We start from the raw sequence: 24171 nt of genomic DNA, 5'->3' as shown, positions 1-24171 counted from the left end.
GTCCTCAAAGTGATAGTAGCTCTGCAGAGCTTTTCTATGAAGTCATAGAATCATAGAATTTTAGAGGTTGGAAGGGACCTCCAGAGATCATCAAGTCCAACCTCCCTGCCAAAGCAGGCACCCAGGGCAGTCCACACAGGAATGCATCCCCGTGGGTTTGGCAAGTCTCCAGAGAATGAGACTCCACAACCTCTCTGGGCAGCCTGCTCCAGCACTGTCTGACACAGTCTTGTCACTCTATCCTCTGCCCTGCAGCCGAAGCAGCTCTCCATTCTGTCATGTTGCTTGCTCTTTAGGAGCATATTGACATCTCTCTCGACCATCTTTTCTGCAGATCTATTCCCTTTGTGCTCCTGTCCATTACTGCTGTTCTAGTGTTGGAATGAACACACAGTGAGAAGCTGCTGGGCGAGAAGCTGGACATGAGCTCGCAGTGCATGCTCACAAACCGTAGAGCCAACCACATCCTGGGCTGAATCAAAAGAAGTCTGCCCAGCAGGTCAAGGGAGGTGATTCCATTCTATGATTCCACCCTTCCCACTCTGCTGAGCCTTCACCTAGAGTATCATGGCCACCTCCGGAGTCCTCAGCACAAGAAGGACATGAACCTGTTGGAGTGGACCCAGAGAAGGTCACAAAAATTATCAGAGGCCTGGAGTACCTCTCCTATGGAAAGGCTGAGGGAGACGGGGCTGTTGGCCTGGAGAAGAGAAGGCTCCAGGGAAATCTTACTGCAATTAGTACTTAAAGGGACTTTATCAGAAAGATGGATACAGACTTTTTAGTAAGACTTGCTGTGACAGGTTTTAAAGTAAAAGAGGGAGATTGAGACTGGACACAAGCGAGACAACTTTTACAGTGAGGGTGGCGGAACACTGGTTTTCTCTTTCACGTTGCCCAGAGAGGTGGGAGATGATTCATCCCTGGAGTCGCTCCAGGTTCGTTTGAACAGGGCTCTGGAAAACCTGCTCCAGGTGCAGATGTCCCTGCTAACTGCAAGAGGGGTTGGACTTGATGAACAGGAAAGGTTCCTTCCAACGTCAAGCATGCTATGAGTCTATGAATTGAAGTTAGTACTCAAGCATAAGCGCTCAAGAAGATAGTTCATAGGGTATGGAAACATTCAGCAAATGTAAGAATGTTTGTTACTTTGTTTAAATTAAAGATATCCATTAAGGACAGATATCCTTAACTAATCTTGTAGATGTGAAAAGCAGTTCATGGTAGAAATATTCACAATTCACATGAAGCTTCCTGCGCAGACTACCCTGAGTGATCCTGCTTCTGGCAGGGGAGTAGGACTGGATGAGCTCTGGAGGTCCCTTTCAACCTCCAACGCACTGTGATACTGCGACCCTCTGAATTCACCAGGACATGTGCATGGCCCTTCCAGATTTCTAGCCTATACATATGAGTGCTGTGCTACTTCTGATACTGCAATACAACTGTAAACACAAATGATTCCAAGAAATTCCTGCCAGCAGTGCACCTAGGTAGTAGCCACTTGAGGGGCTGACAAATCCCTAGGAATTCTGAGTCTTCGAGTCTAATGGTCAAGTGTTATCAGCATTTACCTGAGTGATTACCATAGCCTTAGGCTAGCTGTTCTGTAGCAGGTGTGAAATTGTATTGCCTTAGTTTCTTGTCTCAGGTAAATGAACTTTAAAAGCTACAATTGCTTCTCCTACTTACCAGCTCCTCACGAAGTTGTGTTATGAGTTCATCTCTCTCCTTCAGCTGCAGCTTCAGCACTGAGCATTCATCTTTCATCCCGTCCTGCAAAAACATCAAACAAGATGTTGTAATAGGCTTAAGGCTTTTACTCTGCTCTTGACAAGAAAAGGCCTTTTCACATCGTGTGAGATAATTGCATTGCCATTCACGTAATGAAACTCATTTCTCCTTTGTCATGTGTGGTATTTCCAATAATGTGTCCTAAGTTACTGCATAAACAAATTAATGCTTCCAAAAGCATTACACAGAGATGTGAATAGCTCCCTGCACTGAAGTCCATTTCACTGTTTTCCAAACCCTTTGTGCCTTTGTACTGAAGACTCTATCAGGTCATTCCTTTTCAGTTCAGGAATGGCTATGAAATGCTATAATTCTACTGAAAAAAACAACATTAGAGAAATACCAATTTAGATGCCTTATTGCAGAGCTCTTGATCTTGGAGAGGATGAAAATGAAAACACAGCAGACATTCACAGGAAAAGTAAAGCACATCTTTTATCCCACAGCAGCCAGGCCAGCAGCAATTCTGCTATTAACCGAGTGAAGGGACTAAAGTAGTTACCACTTAGCAATATAGCCATTGACTATAACTCAGTTTGACTTGCATGGAAATGAACCTAACAGCTAAGACTAAAGCCAAAGCCCGGTCCATGAGGCAGTCTGCAAGCTGTCCCCAGGCAATTTCAGGAGTTCATGTAAGTCTAAACAGCCTCTTTGGAGAAGAAACATCAATTGAATATTTTTATGTTGCACTGCTAAACACCCAACAGGAGAAACTCAGCTGAAATTACTACGCATGGACCAGAAAACCCAAACCAGTGAGGCTACCCCACACCCACCCATCCTGCCCCCAACTCTGCCAAAAAAAGCCAACACCCCAAACCCACAACCCAGAAGCAGCAACCAGAACAGGAAGCCTCCCATGTTGCAATCTGAACTTCAAGACCCAGACTACTTTGCTCCAGCCAGCACTGACATTCTTGAAGCTACAGCAAGGTATGGATAACAGCAGCAGGTTCAACTCAATCCATGACACTCCTTTAGGGAAAAACTCCAGGAATTTTCCTTTGCCATACAGTGTAGCAGCATTTCACTCTTGCTATATACTCATAGATTGCTCTTTAGAAGCATTAATTGAAAATGAAATCCCAGCACCAGGATACAGCCCTCAGCATGGAATGCATGATTTTCTAAGTCTGCCTTTGGCATTAGCTATTGTAGCTCAATTTAGTTACCTTATTCGGAGCTCTTTTTGTCTGTGTGATTTCACATTGTTGCTATTTCCTGATTCCCCCTTTTTAATTTTAAAGGGAAAGGTTAGCAGAACACACAGCAGGAGAAGGAAAACAGCACAGTCCCATAGCCAAGACCACTGTGAAAATAGCTCTTAGAAAGCAGGCACAAGCAAGCACCTTGAAGCCGTGAAGGCTGTAACAGCGCTTGATAAATGCCGCGGGAAAGAGTCCTGCGGTAAGCTGTAGCACTAGGCATCGTCTGAGAGGCAATGCAGGCTTCCCTGGTACTAGTGAGAGCCTGAAGAAAGGTTTTGACTCTCAGAGCTACCAAAGACTTAAAAATCCTTGTGCACCTCTCCTGGCAGAAAGAAGTCATGCATGCAGTTGGATATTCTTCATCCACACAAAGGACTGATCCCTCTTGCCCAGTACAGTTCTCCAGGTGCTTATCCTTTATATTCCATGCAACAATTTTCTACTACAGTACAGACTGCAACTGCTGATACAGTTTTGAGAAGACAAAAATAATCTACAGCTAAGGTAATGTTTCCCTTGTCTGGTCACATAGCAGTGAAACTGAATAATGCTTCTTCCAGCAGGACATGAGCCTTCTACCTCAGTCTCTCACATGCTTCACTATGAGGGTGGTGCAACACTGCAACAGGTTGCTCAGGAGGTGGTGAAGGCACCATCCCTGGAAAGATGTAGGCTAGGCTATTGAAGGGGCTCTGAGCAATCTGATGCTAGACATGGCCCTGCTCAGTGTAGGGGGGTTGGACTAAATGTCCCCTAGAGTCCCTTCCAACCCAGTGCATTCTATGTATCACAGTATCACAGTATCACTTAGGTTGGAAAGGACCTCAAGGATCATCGAGTCCAACCTATCAACACAGACCCCATGACTAGACCATGGCACCAAGTGCCACGTCCAATCTCCCCTTGAACACCTCCAGGGTCGATGACTCAACCACCTCCCTGGGCAACCCGTTCCAATGACGAATGACTCGCTCGGTGAAGAACTTCCTCCTCACCTCGAGTCTAAACCTCCCCTGGCGCAGCTTGAGACTGTGTCCTCTTGTTCTGGTGCTGGTTGCCTGGGAGAAGAGGCCAACCCCCTCCTGGCCACCTGGTGAGGTGGTTTAGGCTGGGTGCCGGCCCCCTGTTGCCGCTGCACAGACCACACCTGGGATGTCCCAAGGGGTGGGCCCAGCCCAGGGGGTGGTCACAGGAAACCAGGTATTCCATTCCCATAATGCCCTGCTCCCCTATAATAGATCAGCATGGGGTCTTCACTCTCTCTTTTCTTCCCCTACTGCTGCCTAGGTAAAATGGCATAAGCTGCCTCCCTTGGGCCTGCCCAGGCCCAAGGCTGGGTTGGGGAGGGGAGGGAGGGGAAGAAAGAGCCCTGGGGGGGAGGTTTGGGTGTAACCCCAGATGGGGACGGCTTGTTCTTGGGTATGTTTTGGGATATCTCTCTCTTTGTCACAGTGCTTGTGGTTTTCTGTAAAACTTTCATTGTTTTTTTTCCCATTTGAACTTTCCACCGTTTTTGCAATCCATTTGTCTGAGTCTTTCTTTGCCTCTGGTGGGAGAATTGGTCTCCCAAACCACAACACCATGATTCTATGATTGTCAACTCCACTGCAGCTTAGTCCAAGCATATGGACTGGGCCCATACCCTTCAGAGATTTGGCATCTTTGGAGAAAAGAATACCTACAGTACCCACCCCTTGCTTAGCTGAATACTGAAAGTTACTTGAGCCAGCAGTTAGGTAAACTTAAATGAAGAATGCAGGTACCACAACCATTCCACCAAACATCATCTGCATCCCAGCATCCCAGCAAGGACTGTCCTTAGGCAGGATCATCCTTGCACCTTGCTCTACTGGCACACTGACAACTATGCAGGCACCACCCAGAACTGTCTAGCAAAAGGGAAGCCATTCCCCAATTTCCCCATTGCTGTTTAGCAACAGCAGCAAGAATAAACAGCTGATATTCCATCAACTCCACACCACACTGGGTTTGCAAGTAGCAGAGAGTTCTTTTTCTTGTTGTACACAGTGTAGAACTGGGATTTTATAATCCCATTTTACTGCATGGTACCCACACAGGTATAATTTGTTCTGCAAATGCAAGGCAGAAGGGAGAAGACAAATGGCAATTGGTGCTGCTTCTGTTCCTGTTACATTTTGAAGATATTTTTGCAATGACACCAACTGAGAACATGAACACAAGGAAGAAAACAACATACAGGAATAAAAGAGAAGAAAAAGTAGTTGACTGCAGAAAAGCTTGGGTAGTTCCAATATTCCATCTGAAAACAGTACTAACAACAACAACAAAAAGAAGTAAAAATTAATTGTTACAAAACCAAGTAACTGTTTGCAAAAGCGTGACTATAGCTCTTCCAGAAGTTAGCTATTGAAAGCAAGGCAAGGAGAGAAGGCTCCAAACACGAGGCAAAATATTTCAGTGAAGGCTGGTGTAGAGGATACCAATGAAATCACATGGCATTGAAAGGTGTAAGAGGTGCAGCCCATGGAATGCTGTGGTATTTGTTAGTCTGTGGGCAAACAGCAATGCATATGAGAGAGTGTGAATTCAGGAATGGATCACCCCTACTCCTTTAGAGTCCTGAAACGTTAAGGGCAATGGGGCTGGAGAAGGGCCTGGAGCACATGGCCTACAAAGAGGAAGCTGGCATTGTTCATTCTGGATAAGAAGAGGCTGAAGGGAGACCTCAGTGCTCTCTACAGCTCCCTGAAGGGTTCTCAGCCATTGGAATGTTCTGCCCAGAGCAGTGCTGGAGTCACCACCCCTGGAGGTGTTTAAGCAGTCTGTGGAGCTGGTGCTTCAGGACATGGTTTAGACCTGAAGTTCTGGGTGGAAGGTTGGACTGGAAGAGCTTGGAGGTCTCTTCCAACTAGAGGTATGCTGTGATTCTGTGATTCTGTGTTTCATTATCTACTGGGACTGTAGTATGGTGCACTCCTGCTATGGAAAGATCAAAACATTTGTTGAGAAAAACTTCTCTAAGTGAATGGAGAATAGGAGACACAGTATGGTGGAGATTCATGATTAAAATGAAACAAAAAAACCCAACCAAATACCTCCCCCTGCAAACAAAACCACACACCACCCACCCAAAAAACACCTACCTGAAAGCTAGAATTCCTTCATAAGGAATTGTCACAACAACAGGCATTAAAGAGGAAGGGATTTGTGCTGCAGTGAGTGCAGAGGAGGGCAAGGAAGATGGGGAGGGGCCTGGAGAATAAATCTGATGAAGAGCAACTGAAGGAGCTGTGGATGGTTAGTGAGAAAAAGATAAGGCTGAGGGGAGACCTCATTGCTGTCTACAACTGCCTGAAAGGACCTTGTGGAGAGGTCTCTTCTCACAGGTAATTAGTGATAGGACAAGAGGGAATGGCCTCAAGCTGCAGCAGGGCAGGGTTAGACTGGACAGTAGGAAGTAGGTTTTCCCAGCAAGAGTGGTCAGGCATTGGAATGTGCTGCCCAGGGAGGTGGTGGAGTCCCCAAGCCTGGCTGTGTTTCAAGGCGGTTTGGATGTAGTGCTCGGGGCTATGGTTTAGGGGTGACCCTTGTAGAATAGAATAGCATAGACCAGGTTTGAAGAGACCTTCAAGATCATCGTGTCCGACCTACCATCCAACACCACCAAGCACCCCATCAAGTCTCCCCCTGAACACCTCCAGTAATGGTGATTCCACCACCTTCCTGGGCAGCCCATTCCAATGGCCAATCTCTCTCTCTGTATAAAACTTACTCCTGACCTCCAGCCTGAACCTCCCCTGGCGCAGCCTGAGACTGTGTCCTCTTGTTCTGGTGCTGGCTGCCTGGGAGAAGAGACCAACCTCTGCCTGTCTACAACCTCCCTTCAGGTAGTGGTAGACAGCAATAAGGTCACCCCTGAGTCTCCTCCTCTCCAGGCTAAGCAGCCCCAGCTCCCTCAGTCTCTCCTCACAGGGCTGTGTTCCAAGCCCCTCACCAACTTCGTTGCCCTTCTCTGGTCACGCTCCAGCAAGTCAACCTCCTTCCTAAACTGAGGGGCCCAGAACTGGACACAGGACTCGAGGTGTGGCCTAACCAGTGCAGTGTACAGGGGCAGAATGACCTCCCTGCTCTTGCTGGCTGTCGTAGTTTGGGCTGGGTGCCCTCTGCTACGGGGTGCTTCCTGTGTCCAGAAGTCCAGCCCAGTGGGTGGACACAGGAAATTAGGTTATTTCCTACCATGATCCCTTGCACCACTATAAGTTTCGCGGCGGGGTCTGGCACTTCCTCTTTTCTTCCTCCTCCATCAGCCGGTAACTGGGGGAGAGATCTCCTGGCTTTGGGCCTGGCTAGGCCCAAGGCCATGGGGGGATGGGCAGTCTCAGATCTGGCCAGCTGAGACTAGCCTAGCAATGGGGGGGGAAGAAGGAGCCCTGAGGGTCTTGGGTGTACCCTCAGGTAGGGATGGGTTTCTCTGGGTCTGTTTTTGGGTCTCTCTCTCTCGTCACTGTATTTTTAGTTTTTTTTCCTGCACGCACTCACTGTTCTATTTAAACTTTCCATCACTTTTGCAATCCGTTTGTTTGAGTCATTATTTCTGCGCGTGGTGGGGAGGGGGGCTTGCCCCAACCCATTACACTGGCCATACTGTTCCTGATGCAGGCCAGGATGCCATTGGCCCTCCTGGCCGCCTGGGCACACTGCAGGCTCATGTTCAGCCTACCATCAACCAGCACCCCCAGGTCCCTCTCTGCCTGGCTGCTCTCAGCCACTCTGACCCCAGCCTGTAGCACTGCCTGGGGTTGCTGTGGCCAATGTGTAGAACCTGGCGCTTGGATGTGTTCAATCTCCTGCCCTTGGACTCTGCTCATCTGTCCAGCCTGTCGAGGTCCCTCTGCAGAGCCTCTCTACCCTCCAGCAGATCAACTCCTGTCCCCAGCTTGGTGTCGTCAGCAAATTTACTGCTGATGGACTCAATGCCCTCATCCAGATCATCAATAAAGATGTTAAAGCGGATGGGGCCCAGCACTGATCCCTGGGGCACACCACTAGTGACTGGCCACCAGCTGGATGTGGCACCATTCACCACCACTCTCTGGGCTCGGCCCTCCAGCCAGTTCCTAACCCAGCACAGAGTGCTGCTGTCCAAGCCATGGGCTGACAGCTTGGCCAGGAGTTTGCTATGGGGGACGGTGTCAAAGGCCTTGCTGAAGTCCAGGTAGACTACATCCACAGCCTGCCCCACATCCACCAGGCAGTCACCTGCTCGTAGAAGGAAATCAGGTTGGTCAGGCAGGACCTGCCCTTCCTAAATCTGTGTTGGCTGTGCCTGATCCCTTGGCCATCCTGTAAGTGCTGTGTGATTGCACTCAGGATGACCTGCTCCATGAATTTGCCTGGCACTGAGGTCAGGCTGACAGGCCTGTAATTCCCTGGCTCATCTAACCAGCCCTTCTTGTGGATGGGCACCACGTTGGCCAGCTTCCAGTCCTCTGGGACCTCTCCAGTGATCCAGGACTGGTGGAAAATGATGGAGAGCGGCTTGGCCAGCTCCTCTGACAGCTCTCTCAGCACCCTAGGATGGATCCTGTCTGGTCCCATGGACCTGTGGGGATCCAAGCAGCTGAGCAGATCACCAACTACCCCATTCTGGAACAGAGGAAAACTATGCCGCTCCCTGGCTCCTTCTGCCAGCTCTGCAGGCCAGCTATCTGCAAGACATTCTGTCCTGCTAGTAAAAATTGAGGTAAAGAAGGTGTTAAGTACCTCTGCCTTTTCCTCATCCTTTGATACAACGTTCTCCTCCGTGTCCACCAAGGAGTGGAGGTTGCCTCTGTCCTTCCTCTTGCTATTAATGTATTTATAGAAGGACTTTTTGTTGTCCTTCACAGCAGAGGCCAGGCTAAGCTCCAAATGCACTTTTGCCTCCCCAGTTTTCTTCCTACAAGACCTAGCAACATCCTTAAATTTTTCATGGGTTGCCTCACCTTTCTTCCAAAGATGACACACCCTCTTTTTTTCCCTTAGTTCCATTAAAAGTTCATTAACCATCCAGGCTGGCCGTCTGCCCCTGCAGCTCATCTTCTGGCACATTGGCACAGCCTGTCCCTGTGCCTTCAACAATTCTTCCTTGAAGCACGTCCAGCTCTCCTGGACCCCTTTGTTTTTAAGGGCTTTATCCCAAGGAACCCTCTGAATTAGTTCCTTGAGTAGCCTGAAGTCCACCCTCCGGCAGTCCAGAGTGGAGGTCTTCTTGCTGCCCCTCTTAGCCTGACCAAATAATGAGAATTCAATTATCTCGTGGTCACTGGCCCCTAAGCACCCTCCAACCACCACATCACCCACCAGCCCTTCCCTAGTGGTGAAGAGGAGGTCAAGCATAGCCTTACCCCTGGTAGGCTCACGCAGCACCTGGGATAAGAAGCTGTCCTCCATGCACTCTAAGAACGTCCTAGACTGTCTCCTCTCTGCTATGTTAAGATCCCAGCAGATGTCAGGCAAGTTGAAGTCGCCCATGAGAACAAGGTCAGGCGATCTTGAGACAGCCTTAAGCTGCCTATAGAATGCTTCATCAACATCTTCCTCCTGGTTGGGTGGTCTATAAGAGACTCCAACCAGGATGTCAGCCCTGTTGGTCTTCCCTCTAATTCTCACCCACAGGTACTCAACCTGATGGTCCCTGATCTCCATCTCAATGGCATCTAGTGCCTTCCTGATGTACAGGGCGACCCCTCCACCCCTTCTTCCTTGCCTGTCTCTGCTGAAGAGCCTGTAGCCATCAATTGCAGCGCTCCAGTCATGTGAGTCGTCCCACCACGTCTCTGTGATGGCAACTACATCATAACTTCCCTGCTGCAGCAAGGCTTCCAGCTCCTCTTGTTTGTTGCCCATGCTTCGTGCATTAGTGTATATGCACTTCAGCTGGGCTGCTGGTTTCACCTCTGGCTCTGGCTTATCACCCCCAGACTCCTGCCTGGGGGGACTGGTTTCAACCCCTTCCCCCTTCGAAACTAGTTTAAAGCCCTATCTATGAGACCTGCCAATTCCCTCCCTAGAATCTTTTTCCCTTTGAGGGATAGGCCATTCTTGTACACTCTGATCTTACCCCTCCTCTGGGACAGATGTGCTCCATCTGTTGCCAGCTGGCCTGGTGCAGTAGAAAGTTTTTCAAGATTGAAAAACTCAAAATTCTTTTGACTGCACCAGCCTCTAAGCCACTTGTTGGCTGCAGCTGCTGACCTGTTCCTTATGGTATTCCCTCCTGCAACTAAGGGTAGAGACGAAAAAATTATTTGTGCCCCTGAGAGTAGAGTAGGGTTCTGGGTTGGACTTGGTGATCCTGAGGGTCTGTTCCAACCTGAATGTTTCTGTGACTCTGTGAAAAGCATGCTCAGCAACCAGCACATTCAGAGTCTACACTGTAATTACAACCCTGGAAGAAACATAAAGCAGAGCTTGTGAAGTACACTTGGAATACTCTGCGGCTGCATGGTTTTGGCTCTTCATTATCTGCACGTTCCAGGAGATATTTGACCGATGTGTAGACAAATAACCTTATTTATAATGCTGGATACAATTATGTATGCAAAGTATCTCTCATGTTTTTGCAGCCCTTATGTTTGTAAAGTGGAGGAGAAAAATGGATTGGCCTATGAGCATAGCTGAGTTCACTCACCAGCAACAGAGTTAAATCTGCCAGGTAACAATTGCCAGTTCTACATACTAAACCAATGTCCATGGACTCTCTAATTACTTATCTTTCTGTATAATGAGTTTACAGCAGTGCATTTTATCAAGGCTGTCAGTGCAGTGAAAACATGGACTCTAAGTGTCAGCCCAAGTAATTCCATCACATACTTTAGGCACATTTTCAGAAATGCCTTAAATAAATAAATGCTAAATAAATACATAAATGAAAGACTTCCGCTCTCCATGGCAGGTGTCATGGTTTGGAGCAGGGCAGATTGCTCTGATGCCCCTGGGGCAAAAAGGAGAGTGCTTTACACACAGGATTAGAGTATTGGAAAGCTTAAATGGAAAATCCATTCACCAGCTACAATACCAGAATGTTCCAATGCATAATGGTGAGCATAGCCAAGCATATAAAATAGAAATCCATGATCTGGGTTTAACACAAAAGCTCAGTAAGACAAAAAACTTCATACAAAACCTCTACCAAACCAGACCACAACCTAGCACTCCTTTTCTCCCAACTCAGTTCTCCTTTTCGCCCCACCTGGGGTTTAACATATGCCCCAGGGCTCTTTCTTCCCCTCTCCCATTGCTAGGCTGGATACAGGCTGGCCAGGCCTGAAACTGTCTCCTCTTGGTCCCTGGCATTAGACCTAACCAGGCCAAGACTGCACAGTAAAAATGTCAGGCCTTGAAAGCCACAGACAAGACTGGAACCAGCCTCCCCCCACAGCAGATAAGGGAGCTCACTGCCTTCAGGGAGGAGACAGTGCAGAAAGAGAAAGACAGTAACTGTGCAGCCAGATTTACAGAGCTGTAGGATTTGTGGTGGGAAATACAAAGATTACACTTCCAGAACACCTCCTGGACACTCTGTACCTTCTGGAGGGCTGCTTTGTGGTTCCTTTTTAATGGCACCCAGCTCAAACTGGGGCAACAGCTTTGTCCAAGTCTCTGGAAATAGCTGATTAAGAAAAAGGTCAAATAACAGCTCATTTTTGAAGGCAACAGCATGCTCTGAAAATGAAATGGTGCATCTTCAAAATACCTTCTTCTATTAATTGCAGGTAATAAAAAAGAGTTTGCAGTCTAAATTCCAGGTGTGCTTCATGAAAAAGCAAAAGCAGCTCTGCGTAAAATGTCCATCGTGTTTTCCTCACCTATCCTCTGCATTTGTGACAAAGGTAACCCAGGATTTAGTGTGTATTCGTCATGGATCTGATGTTATCATTGTGCATGTTTACGGTCCAAATATTCTTCAGGTTGCCAGCCTTGTGCTGGAGCTCTCAGGTCTGTGCTTGTTTCCAGGCACAGGCCATGGCAGCCAGCGCTTTGGCTCCATGCAAGTATTTTCCTATTTTAGTTTAATTTTGTCCATCTGGAGAAATGCTAAAGCATAATAGCAAATCTGTTGCTCATCACGTCAGGTCACAAGATGACAGATTCTACCATGTGTGAAGACAGCTGCAGCAGGTTATGCTTAAGTGCCAAAAAGCATAATCAGTTTCACTTTGAAAACTTACTCTTTACCTCTTTATACTTCAGAACAAATAGGCATATTGTGCTTACTGTAAGCAAAGTGCTATAAACAGAACTAACCAAGTATTCTGGAAAATAAATTTACTGCAATTCTACTTCAATGCTAAACAAGAACATGCTGCCAAAATAGCACCATAAAATTTGAATATTACAAAACTCATTTGATAGATGTGCTGAATTTCAGATGCTAAGCAGATTGCTCATGAACTTAGGATAATGCAAAAATCAGCAGTTACTCAGGATGCTGTGTCTTAAAAAAAAGCAACACATCATCCCTGAGCAAACCAAGGAGTTTAACTATCAGGTCCTGAAAGCTATACAAATAGTTAAAGCCCCCTTTAAGCAGCAGATATATACAGGAAAAGCAATGAATTTCTGGAGATGTAGAACATTCAGAGAAACCCCATCTTATCTTAACGTTTACAGAACTGCTATGCCAGCAGTGCAGGAGCCTAGATCACGTACATCATAGTATCATAGTTTCATTCAGGGTTGGAAGGGACCACAAGGATCACCTAGTTCCAACCCCACTGCCATGGGCAGGGACACCCCACACTAGATCAGCCTGGCCACAGCCTCATCCAGCCTGGGCTTAAACACCCCCAGGGACAGGGCCTCAACCACCTCCCTGGACAACCCATTCCAGGGCTTCACCGCTCTCATGGGGAAGAACTTCCTCCTCACCTCCAGCCTGAATCTCCCCACCTCCAGCTTCATTCCATTCCCCCTAGTCCTATCACTCCCTGAGATCCTGAGCACTCCCTCCCCAGCCTTCCTGTAGCCCCCTTCAGATACTGGAAGGCCACAATGAGGTCACCTCAGAGCCTTCTCTTCTCCAGACTGAACAGCCCCAACTCCTTCAGTCTGTCCTCATAGGAGAGGTGCTCCAGCCCTCTGATCATCCTTGTGGCCCTTCTCTGGACACCTTCCAGCACCTCCACATCCCTCTTGTAATAGGGGCTCCAGAACTGGACACAGTACTCCAGGTGGGGTCTCACCAGGGCTGAGTAGAGGGGGAGAATCACCTCCCTTGCCCTGCTGGCCACACTTCTCCTGCTGCAGCCCAGGATCTGATTGGCTTTGCGGGCTGCAAGTGCACACTGAGAGCTCCTGTTGAGCTTCTTGTCCACCAGCACCCCCAAGTCTCTCTCCTCAGGGCTACTTTCCAGCCAGTCCCTGCCCAGCCTGTATTTGTGCCTGGGATTGCCTCGACCCAGATGCAGGACCCTGCCCTTGGTCTTGTTGAAGCTCATGAGGTTGGCCTGTGCCCACCTCTCCAGCCTGTCCAGGTCCCTCTGGATGGCCTCCCTTCCCTCCAGCTGTCTCCTGCACCACACAGCTTGGTGTCATCAGCAAACTTGCTGAGGGTGCACTCAATGCCACTGTCCATGGCACCCACAAAGATGTTGAACAAGCCTGGTCCCAGGACTGATCCCTGAGGGACTCTGCTTGTCCCTGGCCTCCACTGGGACATGGAGCCATTGACAGCCACTCTTTGGATGCAGCCATCAAGCCAGTTCCTTATCCGTCTAGTGGTCACCCCTCACACCCATGTGTCACCAGCCTGGAGACCAGGATGTGGTGCGGGACAGTGTCAAAGGCTTTGCTCAGGTCCAGGTAAATGACATCAGTTGCTCGCCCCTCAGCTATTAATTTTGACACCTGCTCATAGAAGGCAATTGTGCAGTTGATACCACCTTGCATCTGAAAAACACCAGGCACTTTTGTGGATCTTACTGGGAATTTGCAAAGCACCATTATCAGTCTCCAAGCTGAGCCCTCCTTTGTGTTAACACGTGGCATCCTGAGATGGGTCTGTCCTGCAGTGTGCCCAGGCAGCCAGGAGGGCCAGTGGCATCCTGGCCTGCATCAGGAACAGTGTGGCCAGCAGGAGCAGGGAGGTCATTCTGCCCCTGTACACTGCACTGGTTAGGCCACACCTCGAGTACTGTGTCCAGCTCTGGGCTCCTCAGGTTAGGAAGGAGGTTGACTTGCTGGAGCCTGTCCAGAGAAGGGCAACGAACTTGGTGAGGGGTTTGGAACACAGCCCTGTGAGGAGAGGCTGAGGGAGCTGGGGTTGCTTAGCCTGGAGAAGAGGAGTCTCAAGGGAGACCTTATTGCTGTCTACAACTCCCTGAAGGGAGACTGTAGCCAAGTGGGGGTTGGTCTCTTCCCCCAGGCAACCAGCACCAGAACAAGAGGACACAGTCTCAGGCTGCACCAGGGGAAGTTTAGGCTGGAGGTTAGGAGGAAGTTTTACACAGAGAGAGTGATTGCCCATTGGAATGGACTGCCCAGGGAGGTGGTGGAGTCACCATCATTGGAGGTGTTCAGGAGGAGACTTGATGGGGTGCTTGGTGCCATGGTTTAGTTGGTTGGGTGGTGTTGGATGATAGGTTGGACACAATGATCTTGAAGGTCTCTTCCAACCTGGCCTATTCTATTCTATTCTATTCTATTCTATTCTATTCTATTCTATTCTAAAAAGAAGAGCATTTGGGATTGCACACAGGGGTGGGGCCTGGATATTACAGACTGCTTTCAGAAATGGCTGTTTTGATCAGAGCATTAGTAGCTTCATTGGCTATTGCTGTTATTACCTTAATGAAACGCTAATCACTGTAACACAGGGCAGAGACTGCATTGTTTGTTTCAGGCATCAAAAGGAACTTGCTGGTCCATCTTTGAGAGACAATCCTCTGATGTCTTTGCTCCACTTCACTGTGTGGACAGCACATGACTTCCCAGTGCTTTATTTTCTCTTCCTGTGTTCACTCCAGCTCTGCACATGACCCTCATTTCTATTTGTCATACCAAATCCTCTCAGATCACACTGAGAGAAATTACTTGGCCGGCTGCAGTTCTTCACACGTGCAAAGCACATTCATTTGGCCTGTTTGGCTCATCTGTTGCTTTGGTGCTGTGCCAGCCCAGTTAGTCTTGGCTGGGGTCCTGAGAATGCTCCGGAACGGTGGCTGCTGATGGCAGGCCATGGTTACACATTCTCCCTGCTCCTCAGGACGTGCCGCTGTGCCAGCTGCTGCTCAAGCCCAGCACAAGGATGTGGACAACTCCATGCTTCAGAAGCTCCCATTAAAACATTACACAGCAACCCAGAGTGATCTCCCACAGCCACCTTGACTCAACATAAGCAGTCTGGCTGCTGGGTATCTTTCAAATAGGAACAAAAAGAATCCATAAAATCCTGAATCAGCTTTGGAAGCTATGGTCATACCCGAACCAGACAACAGGCAAATACAGCAGCCAACGCAAATACAGCATTCAAGAGGCATTTCTGAAGGAACAGCTCTGTATTTCATTTCTTCATCTTGAACAGCAAATGAAGTTTGGGGAGGACAGGATCCAATCTGATAGACAGGCATTAATCCTCATAAAATAAAACATTCTGCACTTCTATGCCATATTCTACCTAAGTTCCAGAACAGGGAATATAGAATCATAGAATCATAGAATTGTCAGGGCTGGAAGGGACCTCAAGGATCAGCCAGTTCCAAGCCCCCTGCCATGGGCAGGGACACCTCACACTACAGCAGGTTGCTCACAGCCACATCCAGCCTGGCTGCAAAAACCTCCAGGCATGAGGCTGCCACCACCTCCCTGGGCAACCTGTCCATGCCTCACCACCCTTATGGGGATGAACTTCTTCCTGACATCCAATCTCAATCTACCCACTTCTATTTTTTTTTTCCATTCCCCCCCCCCTGCCCCCACCAAGTCCTATCACTCCCTGACATCCTAAAAAGTCCCTCCCCAGCTTTCTTGGAGCCCCCTTCAGATACTGGAAGGCCACAAGAAGGTCTCCTCGGAGCTTTCTCTTCTCCAGACTGAACAACCCCAAGTCTCTCAGTCTGTCCTCATAGGAGAAGAACTCCAGATCTCTAATCATCCTCGTGGCCCTTCTATGGACATGCTCCAGCACATGCAGATCCTTCCTGTAATAGGGGCTATATGTCAATATATATTTTACTAGAACAATTTAGGGCAGCTATACCAGTTTGAATATGAAAATTGAATTCATAGTATGAAAGCAACACTCAGACAGACTAGGTTGGCTATGATACTTCCACCTCAGCCATTCATGAACACAGAGCTGAAAAAGGAGTATTTTCTTCATAGAGGTCCAGTTGTTTGTTAAGTGTGAAATACAGACTGAGCAAATTGGTTGGGTCAGATTTTTTCTGCTTCAGCTGAACTTTGTTCTCTTTAGCAGCAACAATAAAAGCATAGAGTTTTAAGAAATGCAGCTTGATTACTGGACTGCAAAACATAAAACTGAATTATTGTGCCAGATGAAACCCAAGGTGTATCTGAACTGCAGAAATCATGAACAGCACTCAGGAGTGGAAAGGTGTAGCAATAAATCCAATTCTTCCCCCGATACAACCACTCCAGTTACTCTCCCCTTACGGCTCTTCCCCAGTCAGCATTCATTTACACAATACCACACCTCCTTTGGTGATGGAGCTAAATTATATGTTCACCAAAAGAATTTGAGCATACCAGGTGAAACAAAAAACCCCAACAACCATGTCCCTCAAACTCCTGCCTTAGGCTTGCTGCTGAACAATGCCATTATTCCTCTCTTAAAACATGAGTGCTTCCCATTCATCTTTCCTGTGTCGCCCACGGTTTTATAGGCCTGTGTGATTACTCTGCAAACCCTTCCATCTCTGTTTGAAGCTCATGAATACCTCCTTGCTTATGTAAACTACTCTGCATCTCTGATCCAAACCTACAATCCACCTTTTCTAGTTGCACTATCCCATTCGTTTCAACCAGGTAGTGCTTGGGCAGCAGCTTAACCATCAATTCACAAGACTGAACTATGACACTTTGCTTTGCATTAATGTCTAAGGAATTATTCAAAATCATTCTTAAGGGCCCAGATTTATAGAAACATGGGGTAGGGTGGTGGGGTGTGGTGGTGGTGGTGGAATCAATCACAAATCCTTTCATAGATCTGAAAGTCAGGCATCACAAACATCAGAGCAACCAGCTTGGGGAACGATATCCTTGTACCGAATTTGTCAGGAGCCCTGCAGAAACTCTTAACAGCAACTATCAATGGGATGCACTTTCAGTTTTTCATCCTGGTAAGTACTGAGGTGGTGTTGTCAGGGAACTATACACAGTGTTTGAAAGACCTCTTACCTCACTTGAAAAATAGGACTCTTCCTCCCTATGCATGTCCCTTTGTGTCTGCTGCCATTGAACCTCAACTGCTTTTCATCTCTAAATCATTTAGTATGATAAGATCTTTCTGCACAGTCCATTTTAATTCTGATTCTGGAACTGGAATTCTTCCTTTAATAAATGACTACCCATTTTTTGTTCTCTACACCTAATCTGCTATTAATCCAAGGGAAGACTTTCCCACTCTTATTATTTAAAGCCTTTAATGAAGGACCTGGTTGAAAGCTTTTTAGAAATTGAGTTAACGACGCAAAACAGATCATTCTTACTCACAGGCTGATGACTCTCTACCAGCAGATCTCTGAGGTATGATTAACATCTCAGAAAGTCAGGCTGGTTCTTCCCCATTTATTATGTTAAATGATGGGCCAGCTAAACCTGTTTTCCAGAACAGTTTCTAATTTTTAACTGGTAACTAACTCAAATTAGAAGAATCTTTTAAAACAAACAACAGCAGCAACAAAAAATGTCACTTATCCTCCATCTGTCATTTTGATAAGAAGAAGGTTTAAGGCACAGACAGCAAGCAAAACAATTTATTTCATCAGCTTCTTTAGCATACTTGAATGAGTAGCTGGAACAAGGGATTTCTTATTCTGAGTTATTCCATTATTATTCTCAGGTATCTTCAATTGACATTTCAAGATTTCTTCCTCAGTCTAGTTCCCTACAGTATGAGATATGCCTATTACCTAATTGGAAAGAGAGACTGGCCACTGGAATGTGCTGCCCAGGAAGGTGGTGGAGTCACCATCACTGGAGGTGTTTAAGAGTAGACCAGATGGGACACTTGGTGCCATGGTTTAATTGATTAGATGGTGTGGGGTGATAGGTTGGACTTGATGATCTCAAAGGTCTTTTCCAACCTGGTTAATTCTATTCTATTCTATTCTATTCTATTCTATTCTATTCTATTCTATTCTATTCTATTCTATTCTATTTATATTGTATTCTAGTCTAATTCTTCTCTGTTCCATTCTCTATTCTATTCTATTCTATTCTATTCTATTCTATTCTATTCTATTCTATTCTATTCTATTCTATTCTATTCTATTCTATTCTATTCTATTCTATTCTACTCAATGTTAAGCACACCACCAGATACTAAGGAGGAGGGCCATGGAAATGATCAGGGGGTTGGAGTAGCTCTGCTATGAGGCCCAGGTGAGGGAGCTGGGGGTGTTCAGTCTGGAGAAGAGAAGGCTCTGGAGAGACCTAATGGCAGCCTACCAGTACCTGAAGGGGGCTACAGGAAGGATGGAGAGAGACTGTTTGCAAAGGCCTGCAGTGACAGGACCAGGGGCAATGGCTTCAGACTAGAGCAGAGCAGATTTACATTGGATGTGAGGAACAAGTTCTTTACTACGAGGGTGGTGGAACACTGGAAACAGGTTGCCCAGGGAGGTGGTTGAGGCTCCTTCCCTGGAGATATTGAAGGTGAGGCTGGACAGGGCTCTGGGCAACCTGATCTAGTTGGGGATGTCCCTGCTGACTGCAGAGGGGATTGGTCTGGATGAGCTTTGGAGGTCCCTTCCAGCCCAAACCATTCTGTGATTCTGTGAAGTAAGCCCCTCCTATTCAGAGGTCACAGAAGTACAATATCCTGTGTTTATTTTTATACCATTAAGTGGTATTTTGGAGAACACATCCTCTCTTAAGCTATATTTAATATTTGTAATTTGCTACTGCTTACAGAGTATCAAATACTGCATGAATGAATATTCAGTATTACTGATTCTTAAAACAGGAGCAAATAGCAAAATGCTGCACAGCTGGTGGGCAAATCAGTGATTCATTTTGATGCTTCAGAGCACCTTGCTGCACTTGATGCAAAATTTCCACATGTAAAAGATGAAGATTGTTTCCAGCCGTTATCCAGCTTGCTAAACAGAATCAGATTTGCTTCCTTAAAGGAGTAACTGCAAATTATTGATACATCCTCTTTCACCTACTGACATTTTGTATCCTGAGCTCTCAGACACCCATCTATTGTACAGGACTGTTGAGGCTTTCCCCTCTTATCAGGGAGGCAAAGACAGATTCTGAATTATAGTGAACATACTTCACACTGAGTAGAGATGTATAAAGTCAGTCACTTGGCTTACTCGCTCACTCAGAGATATGAGGAGATTTCAGGTCAATGAAATGATTTCATTTTCCATACACATCTTACCAAAAGGATAATTGGCTGTGTTTAGGGTTTTTTTTTGTTTTTAATTGAAACTATTCACATCATTCATCATTTTGATGTTTTCAAATGAAATATTTGGCTTTGATTTTCCTCTTCAAATAGTTACATTTCCATCAGTTTCCTCTACAACAGTTCTGAATTTTGCATGCCAGTGCTCAGCTTTGGCAGTCTTCCGGGGGGGGAAAAAAAAAGTATCTAAAAAGTCTTAACTAGACTACACACTCACAGAATCACAGACACCTTCAGGTTGGAACAGACCCTCAGGATCACCAAGTCCAACACAGAACCCTACTCTACAAAGGTCACCCCTAAACCATAGCCTCAAGCACCACATCCAAACCGCCATTCAGGCTTGGGGACTCCACCACCTCCCTGGGCAGCACATTCCAATCCCTGACCACTCTGGCTGGGAAAAAAATCTTCCTACTGTGCAGTCTAACCCTGCCCTGCTGCAGCTTGAGGCTGTTCCCGCTTGGTCTGTCACTAATTACCTATGAGAAGAGACCAGCAGCAGCCTCTCCACAAGGTCCTTTCAGGTAGCTGTAGACAGCAATGAGGTCTCCCCTCAGCCTCCTCTGTTTCACACTAACCATCCCCAGCTCCTTCAGTTCTCTTCATCAGATTTATTCTCCAGGCCCTTCTCAGCTTCCTTGCCCTCCTCTGCCCTGGCTCCAGCACCTCCACATCTCTATTGTATTGAGGTGCCCAAACCTGAACACAGTACTTGAGGTGTGACCTCACCAGAGCTGAGTAGAGAGACCTCCCTACTCCTGCCGGGCACAGCACTCCCTGTGACTCCCTCAAACTGCACAGGCAATTACCTACTGACCTTAAATGAAGATGCATTTCTCATTTGAGTGTAAACCTTTGTTCAACTAATGAGGCATTCTGCTGGTGGTTTTTCTGCGGCTGTATCAATCTTCAAATACCACTAACTTTGCATACATCTGGAAATGCTAATTGCTGGCCTGGCATTACAATCCTTCCAAAAGAAAAGACAGCTTTATCTGAAAGTGGTTTTAAGCAAAAACAAAGCCAAACCACAAAAACAAAAGAAAAAAGGGTGTCAGAGAGCCAAGGCAAAACTCAGGTAAGAGAAGACCATGATACTGCCACAGGAGTCTTACAAAGATACCAATTAGTAGAACACCTGTTGGCATAACAAACACACTAATACGGAACCAGCCCTGACACACACAGACATCCATCGCTGCACTAAGCCAAGTGGAAGTCATGGCATCACACCATCACAGAGGTTAGAAAGGACCTTTAAGATCATCAGGTCCCATTGTCAGCCTAAGACCAACATGTCCACTAAGCCATGTCCTGAAGTGCCATATCTGCATGTTTTTAATCACCTCCAGGGACGGTGACTACACCACCACCCTGGGCAGCCCACTCCAAAGCCCAACCACTCCTCCAGCAAAGGAATTTTCCTGGTACCCATTCTAAGAGTGGAGAGAAGCAGGTCTGTCTTGAAAACTCCCACTCTGTGATGGTATTTTCTGCTTCTACCCAAGCAAGATATGGGCAGCTTTTTGTTATCTTCAGGCTTCCCCATGCTAGCACAATTAGTTAATCACAGAATGCCAGGTCGGAAGGGACCCTACGGATAACCTGGTCCAACAGTGAAAGGAGTATATGGAGTCTCAAGCTAAACACCCATGAGCTTTTGCATAGAATCATGGAATCATAGAACTGTTGAGGTTGGAAGAGACCTTTGAGATCATGTACACTGTACACTGCACTGGTTAGGTCGCATCTTGAGTACTGTGTCCAGTTCTGGGCCCCTCAGTTTAGGAAGGAGGTTGACTTGCTGGAAGGTGTCCAGAGAAGGGCAACAAAGCTGGGGAGGGGTTTGGAACACAAGCCTTATGAGGAGAGGCTGAGGGAGCTGGGGTTGCTTAGCCTGGAGAAGAGGAGAATCAGGGGTGACCTTCTTGCTCTCTACAACTACCTGAAGGGAGGTTGTAGACAGGCAGAGGTTGGTCTCTTCTCCCAGGCAGCCAGCACCAGAACAAGAGGACACAGTCTCAGGCTGTGCCAGGGGATATTTAGGCTGGATGTTAGGACGAAGTTCTACACAGAGAGAGTGATTGCCCATTGGAATGGGCTGCCTGGGGAAGTGGTAGAGTCACCATCATTGGATGTGTTCAGGAGGAGACTTGATAGGGTGCATGGTGCTATGGTTTAGTTGATTAGTTGGTGTGGGATGATAGGTTGGACATGATGATCTCGAAGTTCTCTTCCAACCTGGTCTATTCTATTCTATTCTATTCTATTCTATTCTATTCTATTCTATTCTACTCTACTCTACTCTACTCTACTCTACTCTACTCTACTCTACTCTATTCTATTCTACCAAGTCCAACAGCTTGTCCACAGCTCACAATCCCACCACCACTGCTAAGGCACTACCACTACACCACATCCCTAAACACCATGTATGATTTCAGGGGAAACAAAACCAAAGCAATGAGTTGTCTGTGTGAGCAGTCTCTTGGCCAGGTGTGAGAAGCAGCTAAAAAGGTCTTCAATTGGAGAGGCCAATTTCAGAGCAAAAAGGAAACAGACAGGGGAATGCATTGGCAACCATTGATGTCAGGGTAAAACGGCATTTTGCATTCTGTGTGGACACAGTCTCCCTTCCAAACATCCCGACGCCCAGCTCAGCTCCTGGATCATGGCAGTGAGCTCAGAGGGCTGTGATTCTATGCCTAAAGCCATACAGAATTAGAATTGGGCTGTGTTTGGTTTTCTGGTGGGTTTGTCTGGGTTTTCTTTCATTGTTTGCTTTTTGTGTGGTTTTATTTGTTTGCTTTCCTTAAATCTCCCTGCACTGCACATTCTATTTCACAATTCTTCCATTACACAAGTCTTGCAGGAGAAATTCTGCCTGTGCTGTTCTTTTCAGGAAAACAAACTAGCAGTGTATTCAGGAGCACTGTAAAGTTGGCAGCCAGTCTCTACAAAATTTTCCTCTATTCAAAGAAACTAATGAAACCCCTACTATAGCCAAGACAGCAGGGAAAACAACAACTGGCCATGAAGCAAAGACATCTTTTGTTTGGTTCTTTGTAACTGAGTGGCAGAATACCATGTTCTAAGTTGAAGCCAAATAAGGATTCAATAACAACCTATTTTCTCACTTTAAAATGTTGATTTCACTAGAAAGAGTACTTGTCCTTCTTGAAGAAAAACTCACTGGTTTTGAAAAACTTTACAGGGGCAAAATAGCTTCCTGCTAGTGAGCTGGAAGAATAGATATTACCCTACACCACTGTCTACTCATGAGCTCAATAGCTGACCTTCCCCCTGAGAGGTGCATACAGATACAGGTGACTTCTCACACCCACAGCAAGGACTTGAACCAGGGACACCTGCATTTATGGAGGCAGCCTTGGTCACCACAGACTCACAGAATGTTAGGGGCTGGAAGGAACCTTGAAAGCTCACCCAGTCCAACCCCCCTGCCAGAGCAGGAGCACCTAGAGCAGGTCACACAGGAACACATCCAGGTGGGGTTGGAATATCTCCAGACAGGGAGACTCCACAACCCCCCTGGACAGCCTGTGCCAGGCCTCTGTCACCCTCACAGGGACAAAATTCTTCCTCCTGTTTCTGTGGAACTTCCTCTGCCTCAGCTTCCACCACTGCCCCTTGTGCTGGCATTGGGCATCCCCCAGCAGAGCCTGGCTCCAGCCTCTGGGCACTCACCCTGCACAGCTTTATCAACATGAATGAGGTCACCTCTCAGGCTTCTCCTCTCCAAGCTACAGAGCCCTCAGCTCCCTCAGGCTCTTCTCCTAAGGAAGATGTTCCACTCCCTTCAGCATCTTTGTGGCTCTGTGCTGGACTTTTTCAAGTGGTTCCCTGAGGTCCTTCTTGAACTGAAGGGCCCAGAACTGGACACAATATTCCAGATGTGGCCTCACCAGGGCAGAGAGGAAGGGACAAGAACCTCTCTCAACCTACTAACCACAGCCCTTCTAATCCACCCCCGGATGCCATTGGCCTTCTTGGCCACAAGAGCACATTGTAGGCGTGTGGTTAACCTCCATCCACCAGGACCCCCTTATTGTCATTTTAGGGCAGCCTGTACTTGCTCTCTCTGGAGGAAAATGAAAGATGGCCTCAGCAGTTTGCATAAAAATGAATTTGTGTTTCAAGTAGAGCATCACTCAAGCTTCATTACAAACAAGCAAAGAGCATTGTACTGGCTGGAGGGCAGAACCCAGAGAATGGTGGTGAATGGTGCCACATCCAGCTGGCAGCCAGGCACTAGTGCTGTCCCCTATGGATCAGTGCTGGCCCCATCATCTTTAATATCTTCATTGATGATCTGGATGAGTGCCACATCATGAGGTCTGTGGTGACAGGTTGGACTTGATGATCTTTGAGGTCTCTTCCAACCTTGGTGACTCTGTGATTCTGTGAAATTTACCATTGGCTGCTGTTTCTGCTTTGGGACTGAGTATTTATTTTACTTTCCTTGCCTATGCTGGAAGCATAGATTTTGCAGGACTTGTTATTAAACCACATTAAATGAGC

General features: G+C 47.0%; 1 protein-coding gene across 4 annotated transcripts in view; it reads right to left on the bottom strand.

Annotated features, from left to right (window-relative positions):
* Positions 1–24171, bottom strand: part of CCSER1 (coiled-coil serine rich protein 1) — a 556842-nt gene that overhangs the window by 75203 nt on the left and 457468 nt on the right. For all 4 annotated transcript variants that reach the window (XM_068136765.1, XM_068136762.1, XM_068136763.1 and 1 more), the window contains one exon: positions 1693–1776. In XM_068136765.1, the coding sequence (XP_067992866.1) occupies positions 1693–1776 (84 nt within the window). The remainder of the gene's footprint in view (positions 1–1692; positions 1777–24171) is intronic.

Source organism: Melanerpes formicivorus, unplaced genomic scaffold, assembly GCF_026170545.1.
Source record: "Melanerpes formicivorus ecotype bairdi unplaced genomic scaffold, bMelFor1.0.p_v2 SCAF_4, whole genome shotgun sequence".
NCBI lineage: Eukaryota > Metazoa > Chordata > Aves > Piciformes > Picidae > Melanerpes > Melanerpes formicivorus.
The sequence above is the reverse complement of the archived record's forward strand: the minus strand, read 5'-3'. Positions and strand labels throughout refer to the sequence as shown.